The following is a 22,627-nucleotide window of genomic DNA, read 5'->3' as shown; positions in this document are numbered from 1 at the left end:
TTTAATTTCCATTTAACCAGCTTCCTCATTTTTGTGTAGTTCCCCTTTTTGAAGTTAAATGCTACCGTGGTGGGTTTCTTTGGTATTCCCCCTCTCCCATGAGGATGTTAAATTTAATTACGTTATGGTCGCTATTATCAAGTGGTTCAGCTATATTCACCTCTTGGACCAGATCCCGTGCTCCACTTAGGACTAAGCCTCTCCTCTTTTGGGTTCCAGGACTAGCTGCTCCAAGAAGCATCATTAATGGTGTCTAGAAATTTTATCCAAAAGTGACATGCTCCCACTCAGTATCAGGATAGTTGAAATCCTCCATTATTATCAGGGGTTCTGTTTTTGTAGCCTCTCTAATCTCCCTGAGCATCTCACAACCACCGTCCTGTAGTATATTTCTACTGCCATACCAGGGGTGGGCAAACTTTTTGGCCCGAGGGCCACATCAGGGTGTGAAAATGTATGGAGGGCCGGGTAGGGAAGACTGTGCCTCCCCAAACAGCTTGGCCCCCTCCCACTTCCCACTCCCTGACTGCCACCCTCAGAACCCTCCACCCATCCAACCCTCCTGCTCCTTGTCCCCTGACCACCCCCTCCCAGAACCCCGCGCCCCAAACCGCACCCCCCAGGACCCCACCCCCTATCCAACCCCTCCTGTTTCCTCTCCCCTGACTGCTCCCAGTCCCCGACAGGCCCCCCAGGACTCCCACACCCTATCCAACCCTCCCTGTTCCCCGACCCCTGATCGCTCCAGCACCTCCGCCCCATCTAACCGCTCCCTGTCCCCTGACTGCCCCCCAGAACCTCCTACCTAACCTGCCCACCGCCGCGCACACGCGTGCCGTTGCCACCCCCTTACCATGCCGCTCAGAGCGGCAGGAGCTCGCAGCTATGCCATCCGCGCTGCCCAGGAGGAGCAGCGGGCCAGAGTGCTGCCCACGCAGCAGCGTGGCTGCGGGGGAGGAGGGACAGCGGGGGAGGAGCCGGGGGCTAGTCTCCAGGGCCAGGAGCTCCAGGGCCAGGCAGGATGGTCCCGCGGGCCGGATGTGGCCCGTGGGCCATAGTTTTCCCACCTCTGTGCTATACTCTCATTATTCAAGCATGGAATTTCTATCCATACAGATCTTGTGGTGCAGTTTGATTCATTTAAGATTTATACTATATTTGACTCGCTGCTTTCTTTCACATATAGTGCCCCTCCACCAGTACAACCAACTCTGCCATTCCAAGATATTTTGTACCTTGATCTTACCATGTCCCATTGTTTATCATCATCGTTCCCCAAGTTTCTGTGATGCCCATTATATCAATATCCTCATTTAACACCAGGCATTCACGTTCACCCATCTGAGTGTACAGACTTCTAGCATTTGTATGCAAGCACTTATAACATCTGTCAGTATTTAGTTGTGTGCCTTCATGTAATTGTAATTGATGTTATTGAATGGGATCTTTTTCATTTAACCATTTCTCTTCAGTTCCTACCTTCATCAGCTTCTATCCTCTCCTCGTTACTAGGATATAGAGTATCCCCTTTAATAAATCCTCCCCTAAGGGATTTGTTTGTCCAAACCACGTGCTCTTCCACACCTGTTGGGTTTCCCCAGCCTTTAGTTTAAAAAATCCTCTACAACCTTTTTAATTTTACATGCCAGCAGTCTGATTCCGTTTTGGTTTAGGTGGAGCCCATCCTTCCTGTATAGCCTCCTCCTTTCCCAAAAGACCCCCCAGTTCCTGGTAAACTTAAATCCCTCCTCCCAACATCATTGTCTCATTCACACGTTGAGACTCTGCAGTTCTGCCTGGGGGAGCTGAGCTGACTCGGCCCTGGGTGGTCTGGCTATCAGCAGAAAAAGCACTTTGGATGGATGTGGCAATGACCAGTCATTGCTGAATCCAGTCAACACTGACCCCTCACCCCCAAAGTGGATTTTATTAATTTTGTATCTTTACTTGTGAGTAGATGCAGCCCTTGGCGCACCATCTGGAATCTGGCTCTAATATACACATATCTCCAATAATTGTTCATGTTTATGTGCACGCTTGGTATCATTTATCTGCCTGACCACGCTTTGCCAAAACACTGTTCAGTGCATTGACTGTCCCTTGCAAAGTGGATCTCAGACTTCCTCAAGCTGTGTAACAGAAGTGACCTACAGGCACTGATTTCAGAGATTTATGTAAACTCGGAAATTAGCAAGCGTGTGGGGTAATTAAAGCAAACCTGTAAGATGGAGCCAACGTGAAAAAATAAACCTTCAATTATGGAAGGCACTGCAGTGTACAGGGTTGCTTCTGGAGCTCCCGTCTGCATTATCTCAGGCTTGCATTCTTCCAGTGGGACTTGTGAGTAACGGGGAGAGTCCAGGGCTAGATCCTGGATGGGTATTATGGCACCTTTATGCCAATGATGGGCTCATAACTTAGAGCAGCCATTGTGTGCCCATCATGAATAGAGCAGCTTTAATTATGACAGCTGGTAACAGCCCACAGCATGGTGCTCCAGGCACACCCTCTAATACTATGCCAGCTTTATGCCACCTGGGGATTCCCCCGTGTAAGGGGAATCCCCAGTTAGCTGTTGAAGCCACTGTGCCATGCCTATGGACTGATGCAAAGGAAATGGGGGCAGAGCTGGTGATCTGACCCAAAATTTTCATAGCATTTGCTCTAACTGTATTATACATTGATTCTCTTTGATTTTAATGATTGTTCATGAGAAATATATGTAGCGGTAAGCGATCATCGGTGCATGCAAGATTTTCAGACAACTGCCTGATATCAAGGTGAGGGGCACCCTAGGAGAGGATAGACAAATGTTCATTGGAATTGCACCTGTAAATCTCCATGTGCAGATGAAAGAATAGACACCAACTAAAATAAATAGAAACACAGGGAACTTTTGCAAAAATGCTTGACCTTTACTCAAGTAACCTCAACTGTTTGTTACTGAGCGCCCCCCAAATCCGGCTGCAGCCCGTGGTAATTGGGACACTTGGAACTTGTAAAACCAGACCAGCCTCTTGCAAGATCAGACCCTTTTTTGTGTGAGTTGAGCAGGTTTTGGCTCATAATTTGCTGTTCTTCTGATTTTATCTTCAGATCATCTTTGGCCTTATTTGTGGCATATCTTGTGTGTAACTTGTATATCACACAGGATCATCTGCTGGTGATAGATTCATTCGCACATGTGTAATATTTGTTGCATCATCATTTTAACGAGCCTTTAAAGATTCCAAAAGATGAATTCATGAAGGGCACAGCAGATACATTTGTCTCCACACCTTAGTGAATGAATGAGTGGCATTTGTAATCACTATTTGTCGTCTTTAACAAATAGTTCTCATGATACTTCCAAGGTGCTGTTATAATAGAAAAACCAGATCTTCTCCAATATTGACATGCCTTATGTCTACTCTACATGCATAATTTTTTGATGATGTTAGAAAACTGGACTGAATCATAGTCATTAAAACTGAAAAGCAATTAACAATGTCATCGTTTGGATGAGAGAGACAGTCAAAGCTCTGACCGACTGCGTTCTTTTGAGGTCACACTGTGCTTTTCAAAAGAACAGAGATCCTCACCCCGCTGTCCTGTTCTGATTCCAATTTGGGTAATTAGATTCTGCCTATCTACATTTCTCCATGGAATCCCAGATGAGTAGGCTACCTTTCTTCATTTCCTGTCCTACACTGAGTGCATTGCTGTTGTGCATGGTAACACAGCTGCACACTCCACTGCAGAGGTGGCTGCATTTCAGTGGCAGGATAAAAATGTAAGGCTGTCTTATAAATAGCCTATACTTTATTTTGGTTATTATGATGAGAGTTGCTTGAGATGGACAGAAAATAATGTTCTTTTAACATAGTTTGTGTGTGTGTAAAGTGTATATCTATGCTTTTGGGTGGTGTGTGTGTGTGTGTGTATATATATATATATATATATATGGGTCTACTCTAAAAAATGACTATGTTAAAACAGTGCTGTGGGCTTCCATGTTGTTTGTATGTCAGTTACTTCCATATCAGACATGCTGTTCACCATATAAAAAGGTGTTTTTGAATGTGCAGCCCAGACCACTCAGGCTAGGCTATGAGAGTCCATGTGAGTTCTTCCCTTGGTGCATCATCAACTGTGAAAAAGGTCCTGCAGGCCAAATGATGCCTTCGGCAACACCTGTTTTACCTTGCTACTTTCACTGCATTTGCAGAGCTGTCACTGGATCTTAGGAAACCGTTCTGTTGATGGTGTACAAAAACAATGTGCACAATGAAGATGATGCACAAGAACCAATTAACCATTGCAATAGCTTGCCTAGGAAAATGGTGGATTCTCCATTTCTTGCAGTCATTGAATGGACAGATTTCTAAAAGATATGCTGTAGCTCAAACAGAAGTGATGGGCTCAATGCAGGAAATACTGGGTAAAGTTCTTTGATTTGTATTATGCAGGAGGTCAGCCTACATGTCCATAATGGTTCCTTCTGCCCGTAAAAGCTGTGAAACTTAAAGAGGGAATCGTATCCAGGTTATGCGCTCTCTCTCTCTCAGCTGTGTTGGCTCTGCAGGGCTAACAGGATTAAAATATAATACATGGTTATTTTTGTCTTAAATGTCAGCAGATTGGATTCTGAAGAGACACATTAAGAAGCAAGAGTTGAGTGAGAAGGTGCCAGATTTGCATAGTAACTTTTCAGAGTTGACTTTAAAACCCTTTACTCCAGCGATGCTGGGGGTTCCCATCCCCTGAATACCCTGCCTTTTTGCAAAGTGAATTTAAGCTCAGGAGAAAGGCCAGGAAGAAGGCATTTGAAAGTAAAGGACAGGTCTGATACAGACAGTTGTAGTATGATCTCACCCACACTGCTCCACCAGTATGTTCAACCCCGACATCTCCTGGGCCACTCAATCTTTGGCCAATGGTGCCAGTTAGTGATGGAAGTTTATGTGATGTGACCACACCCATTATTAATTATTATTATTATTGCAGCAGTGTCCACTGGTCCCAGTCCACACAGGAAAACAGAGCTCTGCCCCAAAGAGCTTGCCATACAAGGCTATAATCATGCGCTTGACTCTATGTGGTTGGACCCATGTACCCATTCACTGGGGCTGTGCCTGGGTGCAGAGGCCAGCCATGTGATATTGGTCACAGGATCAGGACTTCAACAACTGGCCTGCAACTGCCAGACTCATTCTGCGCCTGTTGCAGGTTAGAAGCAGACTGAATGCTTTTCCCATTGCAGCAGGGTAAAAAAAAGAAAATGGAGACAAGCATCTCCCCTAGCTGACCTGATGCTTTCTCTTCCTTTCTTTCAAATGCATTATTTCATGTGTCTCTATTTCCTCTTCCCCTACCCTCCCCGATGGTAAAGCCTGTGAGCAAAACTCTAAAATTCATTTTGCTTGACCTAAATAATCGGGTGGATGAGCCTTGAGTTTATTACATCCTGCATGGGGGGAAAAAAGATGAACTGGTCTTTGTGGGGGAGGCTGGGCTATATTATTACAGTATCTTTAGACTGCTCTCTTCCAACCCAGCAATAAAATTTGTGGTAGTACATCTAGCAATATGCTGATTTAAATGCAGCTTTCCACGTCCGTCTCCCCCACCCCCCTCCAAAAAACCTCTGTCTTTTTGTTTGATCAGTCCCTTTAAAAATCTGATTCTTATGCTGTGAGTGGGACGATGTTGTATCCCATTTCTTTTCTTTGTCGTTTCAATCATACAGCGGGTAAGTGAAAAACAGGCAGGTAGTGCTTTCTGCACCAGCTTCTTGCCTTAAGGGGAAAACAGTAGGTATTAGGGTGGGTGGTTTTAATAATAGGCTATCCTGGAGACAAGATGTTCAGAAGGGAGGTGTGCTCAAGGAAATATTTGCCTTTTTGGGGTTTGTTTGTTTTTAAATAAAAACTTATATCTTTCGTAGTGTGCATTTTAAGATTCCGAGCTACTTTTCTGCAAGGGAAGAGATGCATTTTGGGAGGCTGTAGAAAGCAAGGGACAAGGGGAGCTTTGTCATTTTAGCTTTTGAAGGACAGAGGGCCAGCTTCTTATCTGGTGTAAATCAGTGTCGCTTCATGCCGTGACACCTGTTTACACCCAGTGACAATCTGGCCCATACTTATGAAAATTGTCATCCGATGATTGTTCATATCACTTCTGTGGCACCTTTCTTCTAAGTATTATATTAATTATCCACTGCAATCTACCTAGCTACATGTGCTTAGCCCTGTTTGTTCAGAGGGGCAAACTGAGGCAGGAGAGATGAACTGACTTGCCTGAGGTCACCCAACAAGTCACTGGCAGAGCTGGGAATAGATCCCCAGAGTCCCCATTCCCACAGTCGCCCACCTCTCCCAGACAATGGCATAGCTAATACTGAATGTGATGACCAGGAATTATTAACCATCGGTTAGCGTATCTCTTAGAAGGTGGCTGCTGCAGTTTGACAGATTAGCCTACTCTCGCATGCACATCTTAATTGCCTCATTACCACGATGCACAAATAAAAAATCATACCTTTATGGGCTGATTGATGTAGCAGGGAGCGATGCAAAGGGACAGGCAGAGTTGGGAAACAACCCTGTCTGCAAAGGGGACCATATAAGGGGGAGCATTCAGAAAGTCCACCCACTTCTACATCCAGCTGTCAAGTTTGACACGGGAGGAAAGGCTTTGGAATGAGGGCACATCCCCAAATGGCAGAGCCAGGACGATGGAACTGCCCCTATTATTGTTATTTATGGGGCACAACCAGCGTCCCCAGCATTGCACAGTTGTCGGTGAAAGCGTGGCGAACATAGAGCAGCTCCCTGCCCAAGGAGCTAGGCAAACAGCGACAGGACGATACAAGCCAAAGCCAGTGTGAGAAAGGTACATTCTAGGCAGAGTGCTTCGGCACGTCGGGGACCTGCTGATGAGGTGGGACTCGTTTCTCTACTGCATCTATACTTGGGGTTTTAGACCTGAAACTTGCTGATGTGGGATTTCTAAATTCCGGTAACTGAGAATGATTGATGGTGTGTAGAACAGTGACAAGACTCAGCAGAGAGAACATAATCAGCAATATCTTCTCCTCAAGGGACACTGTTTAATGAGAAAAGCAAAGTAAGTAAACACGAGTAAAAAAAAAAGAGAGAGAGAGAAATTCCCCCACTGAAGCTGGGGATTCATCCCAGATCTCTGACTTCTGGGTATGGACCATAACCTTCCCATGGACCATAACCAAGCAGCCAATGTATAGCCCTTCCCCTTCATGCTGGGGCACGGCGAGGGTGAAAGTTAGCTGAGTTTAACCCCTTGTTCAGTTGGGACCACATAGTATCAGTGTCACACACTGACCAGGTGTGACTGGGATTGGGTGGAATTTGGGTCCAAAATGATGGCCCATCTGCTTCCACTGAAAAATGATTTGTCCTTATGTCTGGAGAATGTTTTGATGCTTTTGAATTAGCAGTGAATCGGGGGGGGGGGGGGCAGAGGGGAGGGGAAGAGGAAGGGCGGGAAGAAATCACAAGAAACTTTGGTTTTGCCAGGAAGTATAATTTTGACACTTGCTAGCAGATGATGATCTGATGCAGTCTAAGGCTTTTTTATACGGAACACAGAATTCAGAATGAGCAGGAGTGCTGTGACCAGTGGGTAACATCTCACTCCGCTGGTGGTTTTGCCTTGATGCACAGAATGTATCCTGTAGGATGTGGTCTCTTGAAGGAATATTCACTGACAGAAGAACATCTCATGACAAACTGGTTTCTATCTAATTGCCGTCTTCTCAAAAAAAAATGCTCCCAGAACTAAACAGCTGTCAGCACTCACAGGATCTGAGGGGTAAAATTATAGCAAACAAGAAGCCAGGAAATATAAATTTGGAAAAGGGAATTCTTGGACAATTGTTTTTGCAAATAAAATGCTCTGTATTATAATAATATTACATGCAAGCATGCAATTACGTTTGAAAATTGCAAGCTTCCACCAAAGAGTCAGGCAGTTGGAGTTTTAAGCATTGTGTATTTAAAGGGACAGCATTAGAGATTCAATACTGAACCTGCCCTGCCTAGACTGGATGGATGGCTAGAGAGGCAGAATTTGGGCAAGTATGAAGATAGACAGATAGATGCATTTTATAAATAAAAAATGAATACAGTCCCCCAATCAGAAGAACATAAGAATGGCCCTACTGGGTCAGACCATCTAGCCCAGTATCCTGTCTTCCGACAGTGGCCAATGCCAGGTGCCCCAGAGGGAATGAACAGAACAGGTAATCATCAAGTGATCCATCCCCTGTCACTCATTCCCAGCTACTGGCAAACAGAGACTAGGGACACCATTCATGCCCATCCTGGCTAATAGCCATTGATGGACCTATCCTCCAGGAATTTATCTAGTTCTTTTTTGAACCCTGTTATGGTCTTGGCCTTCACAACATCCTCTGGCAAGGAGTTCCACAAGTTGACTGTGCGTTGTATGAAGAAATACTTCCTTTTATTTGTTTTAAGCCTGCTGCCTATTAATTTCATTTGGTGACCCCTAGTTCTCGTGTTATGAGAAGTAGTAAACAACACTTCCTTATCTACTTTCTCTGCACCAGTCATGATTTTATAGACCTCAATCATATCTCCCCTTAGCCATCTCTTTTCCAAGCTGAAAAGTCCCAGTCTTATTAATCTCTCCTCATACGGGAGCCGTTCCATACCCCTAATTGTTTTTGTTGCCCTTTTCTGAACCTTTTCCAATTCCGATATATATTTTTTGAGATGGGGCTCAGCTATTGTGGGCATGAACACATGGGGATTCTGTGTACTCTTTTTATACACTGCCTGCTTCTAGGGTTGGACCGGACAGGCAAAGTGGAGGGATGCAGGGCTCACAAGACATGGCACATGGATGAAGAGTCTCATGTGAAGTCTGCCAGCCTTGACGGTGCTCCTGAGCCAAGCCAAGCCATTGCTGCAGCTTTTTGCTGTAACACATGCTGTGCATTGTATTTGAATTCCTCCTGGCAGCCTTTTATCTCTGCCTAGTGTCTGGCTTCCCAGGGTGTAGTCCCCCAGAGATGGTGAAGATGGCGGAGAAGATAACAGAGGAGAATGCTGAAGTGGTGCTGTTTAGCCTGTATGCCGCTCACACAGAGTTAGTCACACAGAGCTGCTCGTAGTCAGTTATTGTCATTTTCACAGCTCCACTTTCGGAGCAGTGGCCTGGCCTGGTGCTAGAGTGCTACTGAAGATGGATACATCCTGCCGATTAGCCCAAAGCAACTCAGCACTGAACTTTGAGGGAACAACCCAAAGCCCTGCATGTCAACACCCCAAGCTTTGGGACAATTCAGAGGAAGGTTTGAATTCTGACAGAGCAGAACAAACCAACAGCTACCTAGGACTACCTAGGACTGAGGGGGGATTTGATAGCTGCTTTCAACTACCTGAAAGGGGGTTCCAAAGAGGATGGCTCTAGACTGTTCTCAATGGTAGCAGATGACAGAACGAGGAGTAATGGTCTCAAGTTGCAGTGGGGAAGGTTTAGATTGGATATTAGGAAAAACTTTTTCACTAAGAGGGTGGTGAAACACTGGAATGCGTTACCTAGGGAGGTGGTAGAATCTCCTTCCTTAGAGGTTTTTAAGGTCAGGCTTGACAAAGCCCTGGCTGGGATGATTTAACTGGGAATTGGTTCTGCTTTGAGCAGGGGGTTGGACTAGATGACCTTCTGGGGTCCCTTCCAACCCTGATATTCTATGATTCTATGACTTTTGCATATCAGAGCCACTCTGAAGCTCTTGGTGGTAGCAGGGATAGAACTCACATCCTCCTGCTTCTAACATAGCCTCTGATCACTTGACCTCAATGAGACCCCCCCACAGTTATTTTTACTTTTATTAGCTGTATAGGGCTTATGAGACATGGGTGATCAATGCCGATTCCATCCATTAGAGGGCATTATACTCAAACACACTAGCCAGTTCATTGCTCAGCCTCCTTGAAGGAAAATAAATCTTCTTAACATAACTAAGGAAACGGACCAGTTCCAAGTACCCTTTCACAGCACTGAGCAATTTAGTCGTCCATGATTTACCAGGTACCATTAACGATGAATGTACAATCTTGAAGAACACAAGTGGGATGTCTCATTATCACCTATTTGGCAGACTCTGCAGAATAACCTAGACTTTCATTTCACCTCTCAGAGTCCAGACCATTTGTACCACTACTGCCTCGGTAGGGAAGAAACATTCCTGTTGTCTAATATTAACATTAGTGCATTCTGACATAATTTGTATTATTTCTTTTTAAATGATCCAAATGCTAAATGGGCATTTCTCTCTCTCTCTCTCTCACTCTGAGGTCTCTTTTTTCTGCATTCTTGTTTTCTCTATGGCATAATTTACAGTGGAGAGTCAAAAGTTAAAAGGAGGAGTGGGAAGCAAATGACCAAAAGAAAATCTTTTAAAGAGTAGACTGCAAAGCTGTGATCGTCGGAGCCAAGACATGGGCTTGGCTGCGCTTTCACAAATATAGCTTCTAGGGCGTGGCTAGGGCAGGTTACAATCAGTGGCTTGGCTGGAGTTCTGCGTGCTGAAAGGAGAGACAATCGCTAGCCTTCGCTGCCAGCTCTGCCTGTGTTTGTGTGGCAGGGTGGGGGGCTTTGACTGCTATTGCTCTGAAGGGGGTGCAGGAGGTTCCCGAGCCAAAGTCCGCCTCATTTGGAATGCTTTGAAACCTGGGGGCAGTGGGTGTCTCAGCAGATTAATGGCCTGTGGGGTTTCCCATCGCAGACTTGAATTTCAGACCCAAGCCAGATCAAACGGACCAGAAATTGCTGATGGTAGCAATTTCACAAATGGGTCAGGTAGTCCCCACCCTGCTCCCTCTTAAATCAGAATTAAAAAATCCCCCCAGCCACTATGAATGCTGGGCTCTGACGCAGCAGACTTTGCTTTTGGAGAGGCCTGGACTGTGGAGCAGAAGTGGGGAAAGGTACCTTGACAGCCAGGGAAGATTGAAGGCCTGCCTGGCATTCAGCGTCCTGCCCATGGGAGCATTACTACTGACCTTGCTTGGAGATGAAGCTTCTTTGCATCACTTCTAATGCACACTGACACCTTGGGAACAGTAAAGTACAGTGTACCACAAATGCAGTTAGCCACAGTAGATATTATGGCTTCTGCTAAGTTGCCTTTACAAACCCTGTATCTAGTATAAAATAAACACTTGGTTAGTACCTTCCAGCTGAGGATCATAATGCGCTTTACAAAGATGGAACGGTATTATTCACCCCATAGTATAGTTAGGGAAATTAGTTTAACTGGGGCATATAGAGTAAGGGCCCTATTTTCAGACATGGCTATGCCTTTGATCCATGAAGCATCTACATAAGTGGCCTGATTTTCAGAGCCCCTGCAGCTGCCATCAAATTGGCCACTTTTGGCCTAAGGCCCAGATCCTCATAGGTGCTTAGGTGCCTAACTCCCATGGGAGGATTGGGGCCTAAGTGACCTCCCCAACGTCAGACAGACAGTCAGTGCAGAGTGAGGAACAGAGCCCAGGTCTCCTGAGTCCCAGTGCACTAACCATTAACCATACTGCCTGTTAGTGAAGTGATGCTGGTTCTCATCCCACAGTTGTCTGAAATTGCCTGCAGCCCCTTAGCTTCCTTTATTCCAAGTCACTTGCATTCTTGCAGGAGAAATCTTTCAGCCAGAAATCAGTTTGTGAAGCATCTATAGGTGCTAAGGTGAACATTGAATGTATTATTACTTTTGAGATTTGGGTACTATAGAGCCCAGCCCTGACTCATATGAGTGCTCCCAATGGAGTCAGACCCTTTTTAATACAAGCCATTCTTCAGGGCCCAGGGCTCCCTGGATGGCAATCCACCTGTTTACACCAGGGAGAAAATTTAGTCCTGTACATGCAACATGTTATCATTATAGAATTATGCTTTTAGAAGCTGAGCTTTTCTTGTAATAAAATGATGAATGAGTATTGAGCACTCTCATAAATAGAGTATTTGGAGATATCACTCAGAGCTTAATTGGAATGCAGTCATTTTAGGCGGCCTACCCACTATTTTTACAATGCTATAATTTTCTATTATAAAATGTATTTTTCTGTTAAACTCCATGTAATCAGTTTTTGGTCTCTCACTCTCCCACTTCCTTTGTGTGTGCACGCTTTCATTTCTTTAAAGGGGTGGCATTCATCGTTTGGAATACGTGCTGAGGCTGCTGATTCTATTTTTGGATCTGTTATTCTTGGAGAAAACACCCTTTAATTGGGGTGGGGGTGAAAGAGGCGGGAATAGGAGGGGAGCTTTAGGAAGGAAAGCGTTTAGCTGAAAGCGTCAACTTCAGAACTCTTCCAGCTTGTGTCAGTTCCCCCCGGGGCATGAGAATCTTAAGGTCATTTCTAGGATTGGTGTCCTGTATAGCAGTGCAGAACTGCACAGCTGTCAAACTACCAAGCTGGATAAGAGTGCCCTTTCTACAAACTTACATACATTTTTAAAATTTAAATTACATGGCTCCCCTTCAACTCTGCCAGGATCCTGAAATGTTATCAGCTTTCCTGCATGCTTTTGGTAAAGCAGAAACAGAATGAAGCTTGAGAGAAATGCAGAGTTAAAGTAAATGAAATCTAGTCTCTTTCCAAAAAGTGAGTTATAAGTAGTTTCTGGTACAACATCTGTCCCTCCATCCCCCTGCTAACTGTTATAGTTTTACAATCACATTTCCCCTATCTTTGAATTGTTTCTCTCTCTTCCTTACTGCTACATGAAAGACCTGCACAAATAGGGAAAACTGATTGACTGTCCAGGAGATACAGTGAGATTGACTACACACAGAGTGCTGTGAAATACACCGCAGAAACAACCTGATATATGTTCTTCCAATCTCTCTCCGTTACAGTGATCTTGCTGGTTATCAATTGTAGGTTAAAAAACATTAGACAAATGTAATTTTTAAGATGATGGTATTTCTTTAAAACAAAACGTTAAAAGATAATGGGGCAAAGGAAATGTCATTCCCTATAACTGTTATTAGGATGCAAATACCTGAGAAGGAAGTCATCTCTTTGCAGCCACCTTAAAAGCTATTTACTATCTTACACCTGCTTGGATGACTTGGCGGATTTACTTTTTTTTAATGGCTACTTTGAACGGCTATTTTGTAGCATGTCATATGGGATCTGTTGGGTTAATTGTGAGGAAAGTTAGTTAGCCGAACATAGTTAAGCCCAAAACTGTGTAACGAATCAATTTGCAAACAACAGACATGGATCAGGCTGGATCAGACACATATCAAGGGATCTCGGATGAGAACCCTTATTCTTCAGATCTAAAACATGAGCTTCAGTCACTTGAGCTAACCAAAGCCTCTTGTAGCTACTTGTAGTATTAGGTCCTGTTTTCTCTTTTTGGCCAGCCTCTTCAGAGCAAAATCATTCACTCAGTCATACATACAAGCCAGTGTGTTACAACCATCACTTTCAGCCTTTAAATCAAGACTGGATATCTTCTAAAAGAGGTGCTGTAGCTCAAACAGAAGTTATGGGGCTGACGCGGAAATTCCTGTGAGAGGTTCTGCAGCCTGTGTGACGCACAGGGTCAGATTAAATTATCATAATTGTCCCATCTGGCAGTAAAGTCTATTAACCAGAAACCAGGTAACCTGGATTTTATTTCCAGCTCTGACAAAAAGTTACTGGCTTAGGGCAGTCACGCTCACTGTCCCTCAGTTTCCCTGTCTGTAAAATGGGGACAATGGTAGCAGTGTTCTGTGTCCCAGTTCACTGATGCATTTAAAGCCCTTTGGGATTGCGGGAGGGAAGATGAGTCAGCACTGCACCGTAACGAGCTGGTGCATGTGCACCACTCCCTGCTACTCATGTCATCAGTGCTAGTCTGTGCGGTGAAAGAGGTTTTCCTGTAGCTCAAGTGGAAGGGGCCTACGGTTTTGAGGCAGAAGGAACTCAGTTCTATCCCCACTGTCACCAAGAGGCCACAGTATGGTGACAAGAGTGAAGTGCTACATGGCTATAGATTTTTGCCGTGAGAGTATAGCACTCTCCTAACTGGCCGTGCTTTCACACGGGCTGACCGTTTTCTGCAATGGCTTTTGTTTCATGTAGAAAGAACAGCCCTGCATATAAACAAGAGTTCTCGAGGACGTGGGGGATTTGCCTGCTCTAAAACAGGCCTTGGAGAGCAGGCTGGCTTGCGCTAAAAAGTGACTTAGGGCTGGAGGTAGTCCCGAGGCAGCTGTTTTTGTGCTGAGAAGCGATGTCATCGTTTTCCCAAGGCCTTGGCTTGCCAGCTCCCACATAGTAACCACCAAACAATGGCTTGTTGGGCATGGGGGTGGGCAAGGAGGGGAGAGATAACTACAAGGTCTCAGCTGGTTATTGATCTTCCCTGGGTGGGAGGAGGAAAGCAGCATTGCATGAGAATTCCCCTGCCCAGAGGGAGACACGCTGGAAAGTCTGATCCCTGGGTTCACACCGATGCTTTCCCATCCCAAAAAGCAACGTTTGGTCAACGTTTAGGGTGGTCAGATCCAGCTGTCCTTCCTCAGGAAAAGCCAACAGGTTTGGTTTGACCAGGGGTTTGCTAACCAATTCAAGCCAACATCCTGGGAGAGTGAGGAGAAGGAGGCGACCCAGCTGCTGCTCTGATGGCCGATTCCCCCCCCCCCCCCCCGCTACCCCTGGCTAACCACCTTCAGCCAGCCACAGCCCCACCCTCTCAGCTATATGACCCCAGGAGCAGGAGGTGCTGTCCTGGGTTGGAGTGGCAGCCAGCAGGGACCCTAGTACTCCACATGGCAGCTGAAGAGGTGCTCAGCCTATCAGAGAGCTAAAGGGGGGAATTATGAGGAAGCGGTGGGGGGAATAGAATGTGGGGAAGCAAGAAGAGAGATCTCGAGGCTGGATGGAGGAGAAGAGACAAGGGCGTGGGGAACAGGTTGCAGGAGAAATCCAGCAACATGAGGAGCCAGTGCAGGCTGGGTGGGAAACCTCCAAGCCACCAGCATGTCTATGGCCTTCCAGCATCAGGGGAGTGGGTTAGCCGTCCCCCCGATTGTCCTCCCCTGCCTGTGCTTCTTTGGAAAATTACCCATAGAAAATGGGTAACTGTGCAGTGGTAACTGGTAACTGTGCAGTGGGAGTATTGCCTGAGTGAGGACTGCAAGGTTGGGGCCTTGGGGATGAAACAGCATTAACGCTCTCTCTTTGTGTGTCTCTGGAGTTTCCAAGGGGTTAATAGATTCAACATGAGTCTGGTTGTTTTAGAAGTCTCTTCTGCATGTGACAGTGTTACTATATCCCTAGCCAGCTGGAGGAAATGTCTCCTGTTTTCTGGGATATCGGAAGTGGAGGCTCTTTTGGAACCGTTTAAAAGAGGAAACATCTGACAGATAACACTCGGAGGAACCCATTAATATCAGGTTTTCGGTTTTGGGTGTAGGCTTTTTTCTTCCGAATCCCCTTTTGAAGCACAAGCTGCACGGGTGGGGGCCTTTGAACGGTAGCAGAGTGGATTTGGTAATACTCTTGGAGATAAATGTGAGCGATACAACCATTGCATCAAAGAGGCAAAGCCGTAAGTGTTAGACCCCCGTACATCCATGCCGCAACTTTGACCCCAGTTCTTTGCACAGTTGGTTCTAAACATGGTCAGTGCCCACAAACCACATGGCTAATACTCAGTTACTGATGATGGCAGCTAACCAGGCCTCACCTTTGTAAGCACTGTAGGTGATGGGATCACTTAACTGGGTTTGCTGCTTAGCCAGTTGGCCAGTCCTCCTAGCTCTTTGTTCAGTAGGACATCCCAAACATGCTGTTGTTTGCTCTCCATGTGTATGTCCCTTGGATCGTCTATCCTATGCCAAGGCAATATGGGATAGCTGTGTTATAGCGCTAATAACACTGCATGTTAGGAAGGAAACTGGTCATGCCATGTCATTCATGGCATACCGGGCATGCTTTTATTATTCTTATTTATTCAGATAGTGATGTACATAGTCATAGTGCCTCGCAAAACACAAAGAGCTTAGCATGTAATTCAGGCAACGCAAACACGGGCAATAAATTGGGTCTGGGAGGATGTGGGAGACATCACTGGGGAGAAATCAGTGGGAAAGGATTCCTGGAGGGATGTGGAGGAGGAAAGAGGGCAAATGGGGATAAGAAACGGGAAGCTGTCCCAGGCATAGGGAACAGCCTGAGTGCAGACCTGAAACTGAGAGTGGAAAGAGGGGACAAAGGGAGAGAAGACTGAGAGAAGGAAGTGGAGAGCACAGGGGGAGGTGGAGAAGACATCATGGAAGGCTTTGAGGAGCTTGAATCTCACATAGCTCCATAATGTGTAGGGAGCAGTGGATTTTGTGAGCAGCATTTTGGAAAGAGGAGAAGTAAGAAATAGGGAAGCAGGAGAGAAGAAGGTTACAGTGTTTGAGATAAGAGGTGACCATGGCACAGTCAGCTTTACTGATACTCAGAGACCTACTCTCTAATTCCTTGCTGTCTGTATTTTGTTCTAGGGCTCTAAATGAGAATATGGCCAATGGCATTGAAGATCTTATTGGGATCCCATTCCCAAATCACAGCAGTGAAGTCCTTTGCGGTTTAAATGAACAGCGGCACGATGGTCTACTCTGTGATGTCATCCTCATTGTCCAGGACCAGGAGTACAGGACCCACAGGTCTGTCCTTGCAGCCTGCAGCAAGTACTTTAAAAAACTCTTCACTACTGGCACTTTAACAGACCAGCCCTATGTTTACGAGATTGACTTTGTCAAGCCTGAAGCACTTTCTGCTATCCTAGAGTTTGCCTACACTTCAACCCTCACCATCACCACCTCAAACGTCAAGCACATCCTCAACGCAGCCAAGATGCTGGAGATCCAGTGCATTATCAATGTATGCCTTGAAATCATGGAGCCTGACAGAGAAGCTGAAGAGGAAGATGATAAAGAGGATGAAGATGACGATGATGACGAAGAAGATGATGATGATGAAGAGGAGGAGGAGGAGGAGGAAGTGGAAGATTTTGTGAATCAGGAGAACCTCACAGATGTCCAAGAAGTAAGCTGTCACCAAAGCCCTTCAAAGTCTGACCTTACCGAAGAAACATACACAGAAGCACCTAGAGACTTCCCACACCATTACCCAGCCCATAGCTCTGCCGGCCACTTGGGCATGATACGAGACTTTTCCATCGAGTCATTACTAAGGGAAAATTTGTACCCTAAAACGAACATTCCAGAAAGGAGGCCAGCCCTATCTCCCTTCACACCAGGCTTCTTTCCCCACCTGTGGCATGGAAATTTCAGTTCCTTTTCCCAGCTAGAAGAGCAGCAAGTGGACAATGGCCCTTTGGACCTGGTGATCAAAAAGAGGAAGATTAAGGAGGAGGAGAAGGAGGAGCTCCCTCCGGCTCCTTTCCCTAATGACTTCTTCAAGGACATGTTTGCTGGCAATCCAGGAGGTCACCTAGGGCACATTAAGGCAGAGAACGACTATAGCGCTTATCTCAATTTTCTAAGTGCCACCCACCTGGGAGGAGTGTTTCCTCCATGGCCCCTGGAGGAAGAAAGGAAGATAAAGCCCAAGGCATCTCAGCAGTGTCCAATCTGTAACAAAGTCATCATGGGGGCAGGGAAGCTGCCACGGCACATGAGAACCCACACAGGAGAAAAGCCATACATGTGCACTATCTGTGAAGTTCGCTTTACCAGGTGTGCATGAGTTATTACTGTTGGATTTAGCAATGCAGCTACAAAAGGGGGATGGTGCCCTAATAAAGCATTGATGGATTTACTGAATCCAGCAATACAGGTTGCTAACCATAAATGCTATTTATAGAGATCACTTACTATGCGTGAGCCTGTGGCAGGTTAGGGCCTTAGTGGACAACGAGAAAGATCTCAGTGAAGCTACTCCATGGAGACATAGGCATTTAAGCAATGTCTCCTTCCACTTAAGAGTAAAGTGAATATCAAGGAAATAGGGGCCTGACCCAAAGCCCATTGAAGTCAATGGAAAGACTCCCATTGATTTTAATGGGTTTTGGATCGTCTATCCTAGCCCAGGCAGTATGGGATAGCTGTGTTACAGTGCTATGTTAGGAAGGAAACTGGTCATGCCATGTCATTCATTGCATACCGGGCATGCTTTTATTATCCTTATTTATTCAGATAGTGATGTAACTGACAGCCTGTCAATTATCCAGATAGCTACTAACCAGACAAGAGTGTAAATAAAGGTATGTAACATTTTCCAGCTGGTCATTGTTTACCAATGTGGAATCCACTGTGGAAGCACTGCAGAAAAAGGTGTGTGACCAAGACCGGTGAAACAAATCAATGGATGTTTCTGGCTAAAATGTTTTTGGCTATCTAGATAATCTAGGGGCTGATTCAAAACTCACTGAAATCAATGGGAGTCTTTCTGTTGACTTAGTGGAATTTGGATCAGGACTCTATTTTCTTGTAGTTCATTGGCAAGCCTTGTCTATGCATTGTGTTAGAAAGCACATTAACTAGCACCGGATTAAACATGGTTGTGGACTGGGTGTGGACCACAACCAGCTACCACCTGTTTAAACACAACTGTCCTTGTCCATACTAAGGCTGAGAACATGCTAATTATAACATTGTTTTCTGTCTTGTTGTAGCCGTGTTGGTCCCAGGATATTAGAGAGCCAAGGTGGGTGAAGTAATATCTTTTACTGGACCAACTTTTTGTTGGTGGAACAGCAAGCTTTCGAGCTACACAGACAGACTTCTTCTTCCCAGACCTGAAGAAGAGCACCCACCTTCTCTCTCTAATAACATGTTAGTTACCAGGTTTTCTAACAGGGTGCATGTTCCCAGTGGAGACAAGGATGAAATCAGCAAGCCTGGGTCCAAATTCTGTGCTGGTTTACACCCTTTGCACCTCCATTGACTTCAGCAGGGCCCTGGGAGGATATAAATGAGCATGGATTAGGCCCATTGTGCTCTAAGTCAGCGACACAGATCTCTGATGCAGCGCCATGCAGCTCGTCTCTGAAAAGCTTGGCCAATTAAATCCACGAGCAGAGAAAAACAGATTCCTGGATCTGTTCTTGCTGAGTATAATTAATATCTAACAAGTAGAATCTTTACAATAATAAAGATTTCTGACAAGAGCATGGTATTTCAGCTTCTGGCTGTGAGGGAGAGAAAGCCCTGTTAGGCTTGGGGGAGCGAGCTGTTGAAAATAACATGAACAGTCGGAAGAGCAGACCGCCTGACAATGGGCAGATACCTGGGGTGCATCAGCACTCAGCCTGCCTTTTCTTCCTTTGTCCCTGTGATAATGTTCAAATGCAGTCTATGCAGATGATGGGGATTTGACCTGAAAATAAATGTCCCTGCCATGCTACATTAACACAGCTGATATCGCATTCTAATATGTTGCACATTGTACCGCAGGCCAGTGTAGACAACGTGATCTGGCTAACCCTGATGTTTAAAGGGAAAGGCCGATTGCCTGTGTTAATTAATGACTGCAGGCAATTTGTTCCTACTGTTGCTCTCGCCCCACCCCTATTTACATGTAAGTGCTATTGAAAAACGCCGTATTGTTTGCACTGGACACATACAACTTCCATTTAGCTACATAATAGGGAGCAATAGTACAAACTTCCCAACCTGCCCTGCAAGTATGCCTCACCCCTGACCTGTAGGGACTGTTTTCGTTTTCATGCCCATGCAGTGTTTGGCAGCCTCTCTGTTGAGGCCACTGCCATTAATGCCCATTACCACCAGGTGTGGTTGCACTGGTGCTGCGGATAACTGTCCATAGGGAAAGTAGCTAAGACCACAGACACACTTCACACGCACCATCAGACATACCTTGCTCTTATATAGCATTTTTCGTCCATATTATTTATGTGATCATAGCACCTAGGAGCCCCAGTCATGGACCAGGACCCCATTGTGCTAGGTGCTGTACAAACCATAGATCTCAAAGCACTTTACAACGATGGTCAATATCATTATCCCCATTTTACAGATAGGGAAGCAGAGGCTGTCCAGGAGCAGACTAGGGAATAGAAGCTAAGGGTTCTGCATCCCAGTATAGTGCTCTGACCACTAGGTCATACTGCAGGTTGAACCAACAGCCTGCCAGTAAGAAGCTCCATATTGCATTGCCTATCTGTGTCTCCTTCCAGTCCTCTCCCAAAACTCATATCTATCTGCAACCAGCTATAAGAGTATAATTGTTAACTGAACATAATTGGTATGCTGTAGCTTGTGGCAGCTTATGTGCCATCCAGGGGACTTTGTTCATGGAGAAGATGCTACATTAGAAAAACATTCTGGAACAAATTCTGATCTGGGATGCACATGTGGTCCCCATTGACTTCAGTGGGAGCTGAGCGTACAGCTGAGACAGAATTTGTCCCTTTAGCAAGCAATTCCCGTAAAATGAGAAATGACACTTAATGGTCTCTTTATTGTTATTAATCATTTATATTGTGGTAGCAATTAGAGGGCTCAGCCAATTCCACGTCCCAGTGTACTGCATGCTGCACGTGTATTTATATTAGCTCCTTCCAAACTCACTTGAATATGGATATAGCTTTTCCAGAAGTTGTGGGGTGAGATTTTCAAAAGTGCTCAGCTTTGATCTGACTTTGCTCTCATAGAAGAACATAGAACAGAAACAGAGTTAGGCCAATGCAGGATGCTTTCCACCAACTGCAATGGGAGCAGAATTAGGCCAGGGCCAAGTACTTTTAAAAATCTCACCTGTCTATTTGACGATGAAGGGCAGATTTCAATTTGGGCAGGAAGGGCTTGATTCTGAATACCCTCTGGGTGTACCACTCCCACTGAACTCAGGACTTGGGCCTTAAGTGTTTTCTTATGTCATATTGTGTGCAATAATATAGACAATTGAGAAGATATTAAATCCGGAGATGGACAAAACAGAGACTGGTTTGGTTTTGTATAACCACCACCACAGGTGGTTCTGATCCAGGACCCAGTTATCCAAACTTCAGAGTTCAAAGAGGATTGGATGAATGGTTCTGATTTTGTACCACTGCAGTATAAGGGTACTGTATTACACATTCTGCTTTCACACATCAGATAGTCTATATTACATGATTTCTAAATTCATACCAAAGAAGCAGAAGCTAGAAAATGGGTAGCAAAGAAAGTCAAGCAAAACTAAAGCCCTAATCCTGCCTAGAATTATGCAGTTATGTAACTTTACCGCCATTGACTGCTATTTGGTTGAGTAAAGTTTGCATGCCTACGTTTTTGCAGGATCTGCCCCCCTGAGATCATACCATCTAATCACACAACACGAAAGCCTTTTTTCCCCTCTCTGATACACTGAACAAAGTGGCACCTTAGAGACTAACCAATTTATTTGAGCATGAGCTTTCGTGAGCTACAGCTCACTTCATTGGATGCATACTGTGGATACCGATGTTTCCACGGTATGCATCCGATGAAGTGAGCTGTAGCTCACAAAAGCTCATGCTCAAATAAATTGGTTAATCTCTAAGGTGCCACAAGTCCTCCTTTTCTTTTTGCGAATACAGACTAACACGGCTGTTACTCTGAAACCTGAACAAAGTGGGCATTTAAAAACCTTGAGATTTTTGTAAAGGGTTTGAAATAGCTTTAATGCGCAGGGGGAAGGGTTGTCTGTTACAAAGAAGGCCAGGTATGTTTTTACTGTAATATTGGTTTAATGTTGATTAGTTGTGATTAGTTTTTAAACCCAGACTAGAGTGGTTGTGATGCCCATGGAAGAATTCCTGAGCAAACATCTGCCAAGTGTTGCTGCAGTGCTCTGGGAACACTGCAGAACTCCGGGAATCCCCTCCAGCTAAAGAATAGATTAAGGCCCCCATTCTGCAGCTGGATCTGTGAACTCTTGTTCCTGTGTAAATCTGATTGCAAGAAACAGGGCTAATTTAATAGGACTTTGTTGTTGTTGTTGTTTTAAATGAAGATTGCTTAGACTCTAGTCTGATTTTTGAAGGTTTGGAGGACTAGAGAAAACTGACAATGTGTTAGCTGTCCTGTTCACTGCATTGTAGCCATGTTGGTCCCAGCCAGGTCCACAGTTCTCAAGGAGAGGGTCTTCAAGCCAGAATGACTCCCTTTTTTAATTTGTTGTTATTATTGGTGTTGTGGTAGCAAACAAGGTCCTAATCAGTATCATGGCCCTTGTGTGCGAGGTGCTGTATACACCCCCAGATAGACACCTTTCTGCCCCAAAGATTTTATAATTTAAATACTCAGTTCTTCAAAGACTCGTGCTTAACTTTACACACCGAGTGTTCCCATTGACTTAAAGGGGGACTTTCAAAGGCAAACACTTGGATAAGTCTGTGCAGGAGTGGGGTCTCTTTTGAAACAGGGTGCATTCAGTGAGTGTGACAAACCAAAGAGAGAGAGGGTGGATAAGAAAGGTAAGATCCAAGGGTTCCGTAAGTTACATTTATGCATCTCCTGATGCTTCCAAATCACCTGAAAGTGCTTTAAAAAGAAAAAAAAAAAGTAAGCTGATAATTTTTATTAAAAAATAGAAAAACAAGCCAGTAAAACCCTCCTGCTGTATAACACACTGGCTTC

At 45.1% G+C, this 22,627-nt stretch overlaps 1 protein-coding gene across 1 annotated transcript in view; it reads left to right on the top strand.

Annotated features, from left to right (window-relative positions):
- ZBTB7C (zinc finger and BTB domain containing 7C) overlaps positions 1–22,627 on the top strand; it is a 289,277-nt gene that overhangs the window by 256,551 nt on the left and 10,099 nt on the right. Inside the window, exon 3 of the mRNA XM_073346157.1 lies at positions 16,544–17,740. Coding sequence (XP_073202258.1) covers positions 16,560–17,740 — 1,181 coding nt within the window. The 5' untranslated portion in view covers positions 16,544–16,559. The remainder of the gene's footprint in view (positions 1–16,543; positions 17,741–22,627) is intronic.

This window comes from Lepidochelys kempii, chromosome 5 (assembly GCF_965140265.1).
Source record: "Lepidochelys kempii isolate rLepKem1 chromosome 5, rLepKem1.hap2, whole genome shotgun sequence".
Classification (NCBI taxonomy): Eukaryota; Metazoa; Chordata; order Testudines; family Cheloniidae; genus Lepidochelys; species Lepidochelys kempii.
The sequence above is the reverse complement of the archived record's forward strand: the minus strand, read 5'-3'. Positions and strand labels throughout refer to the sequence as shown.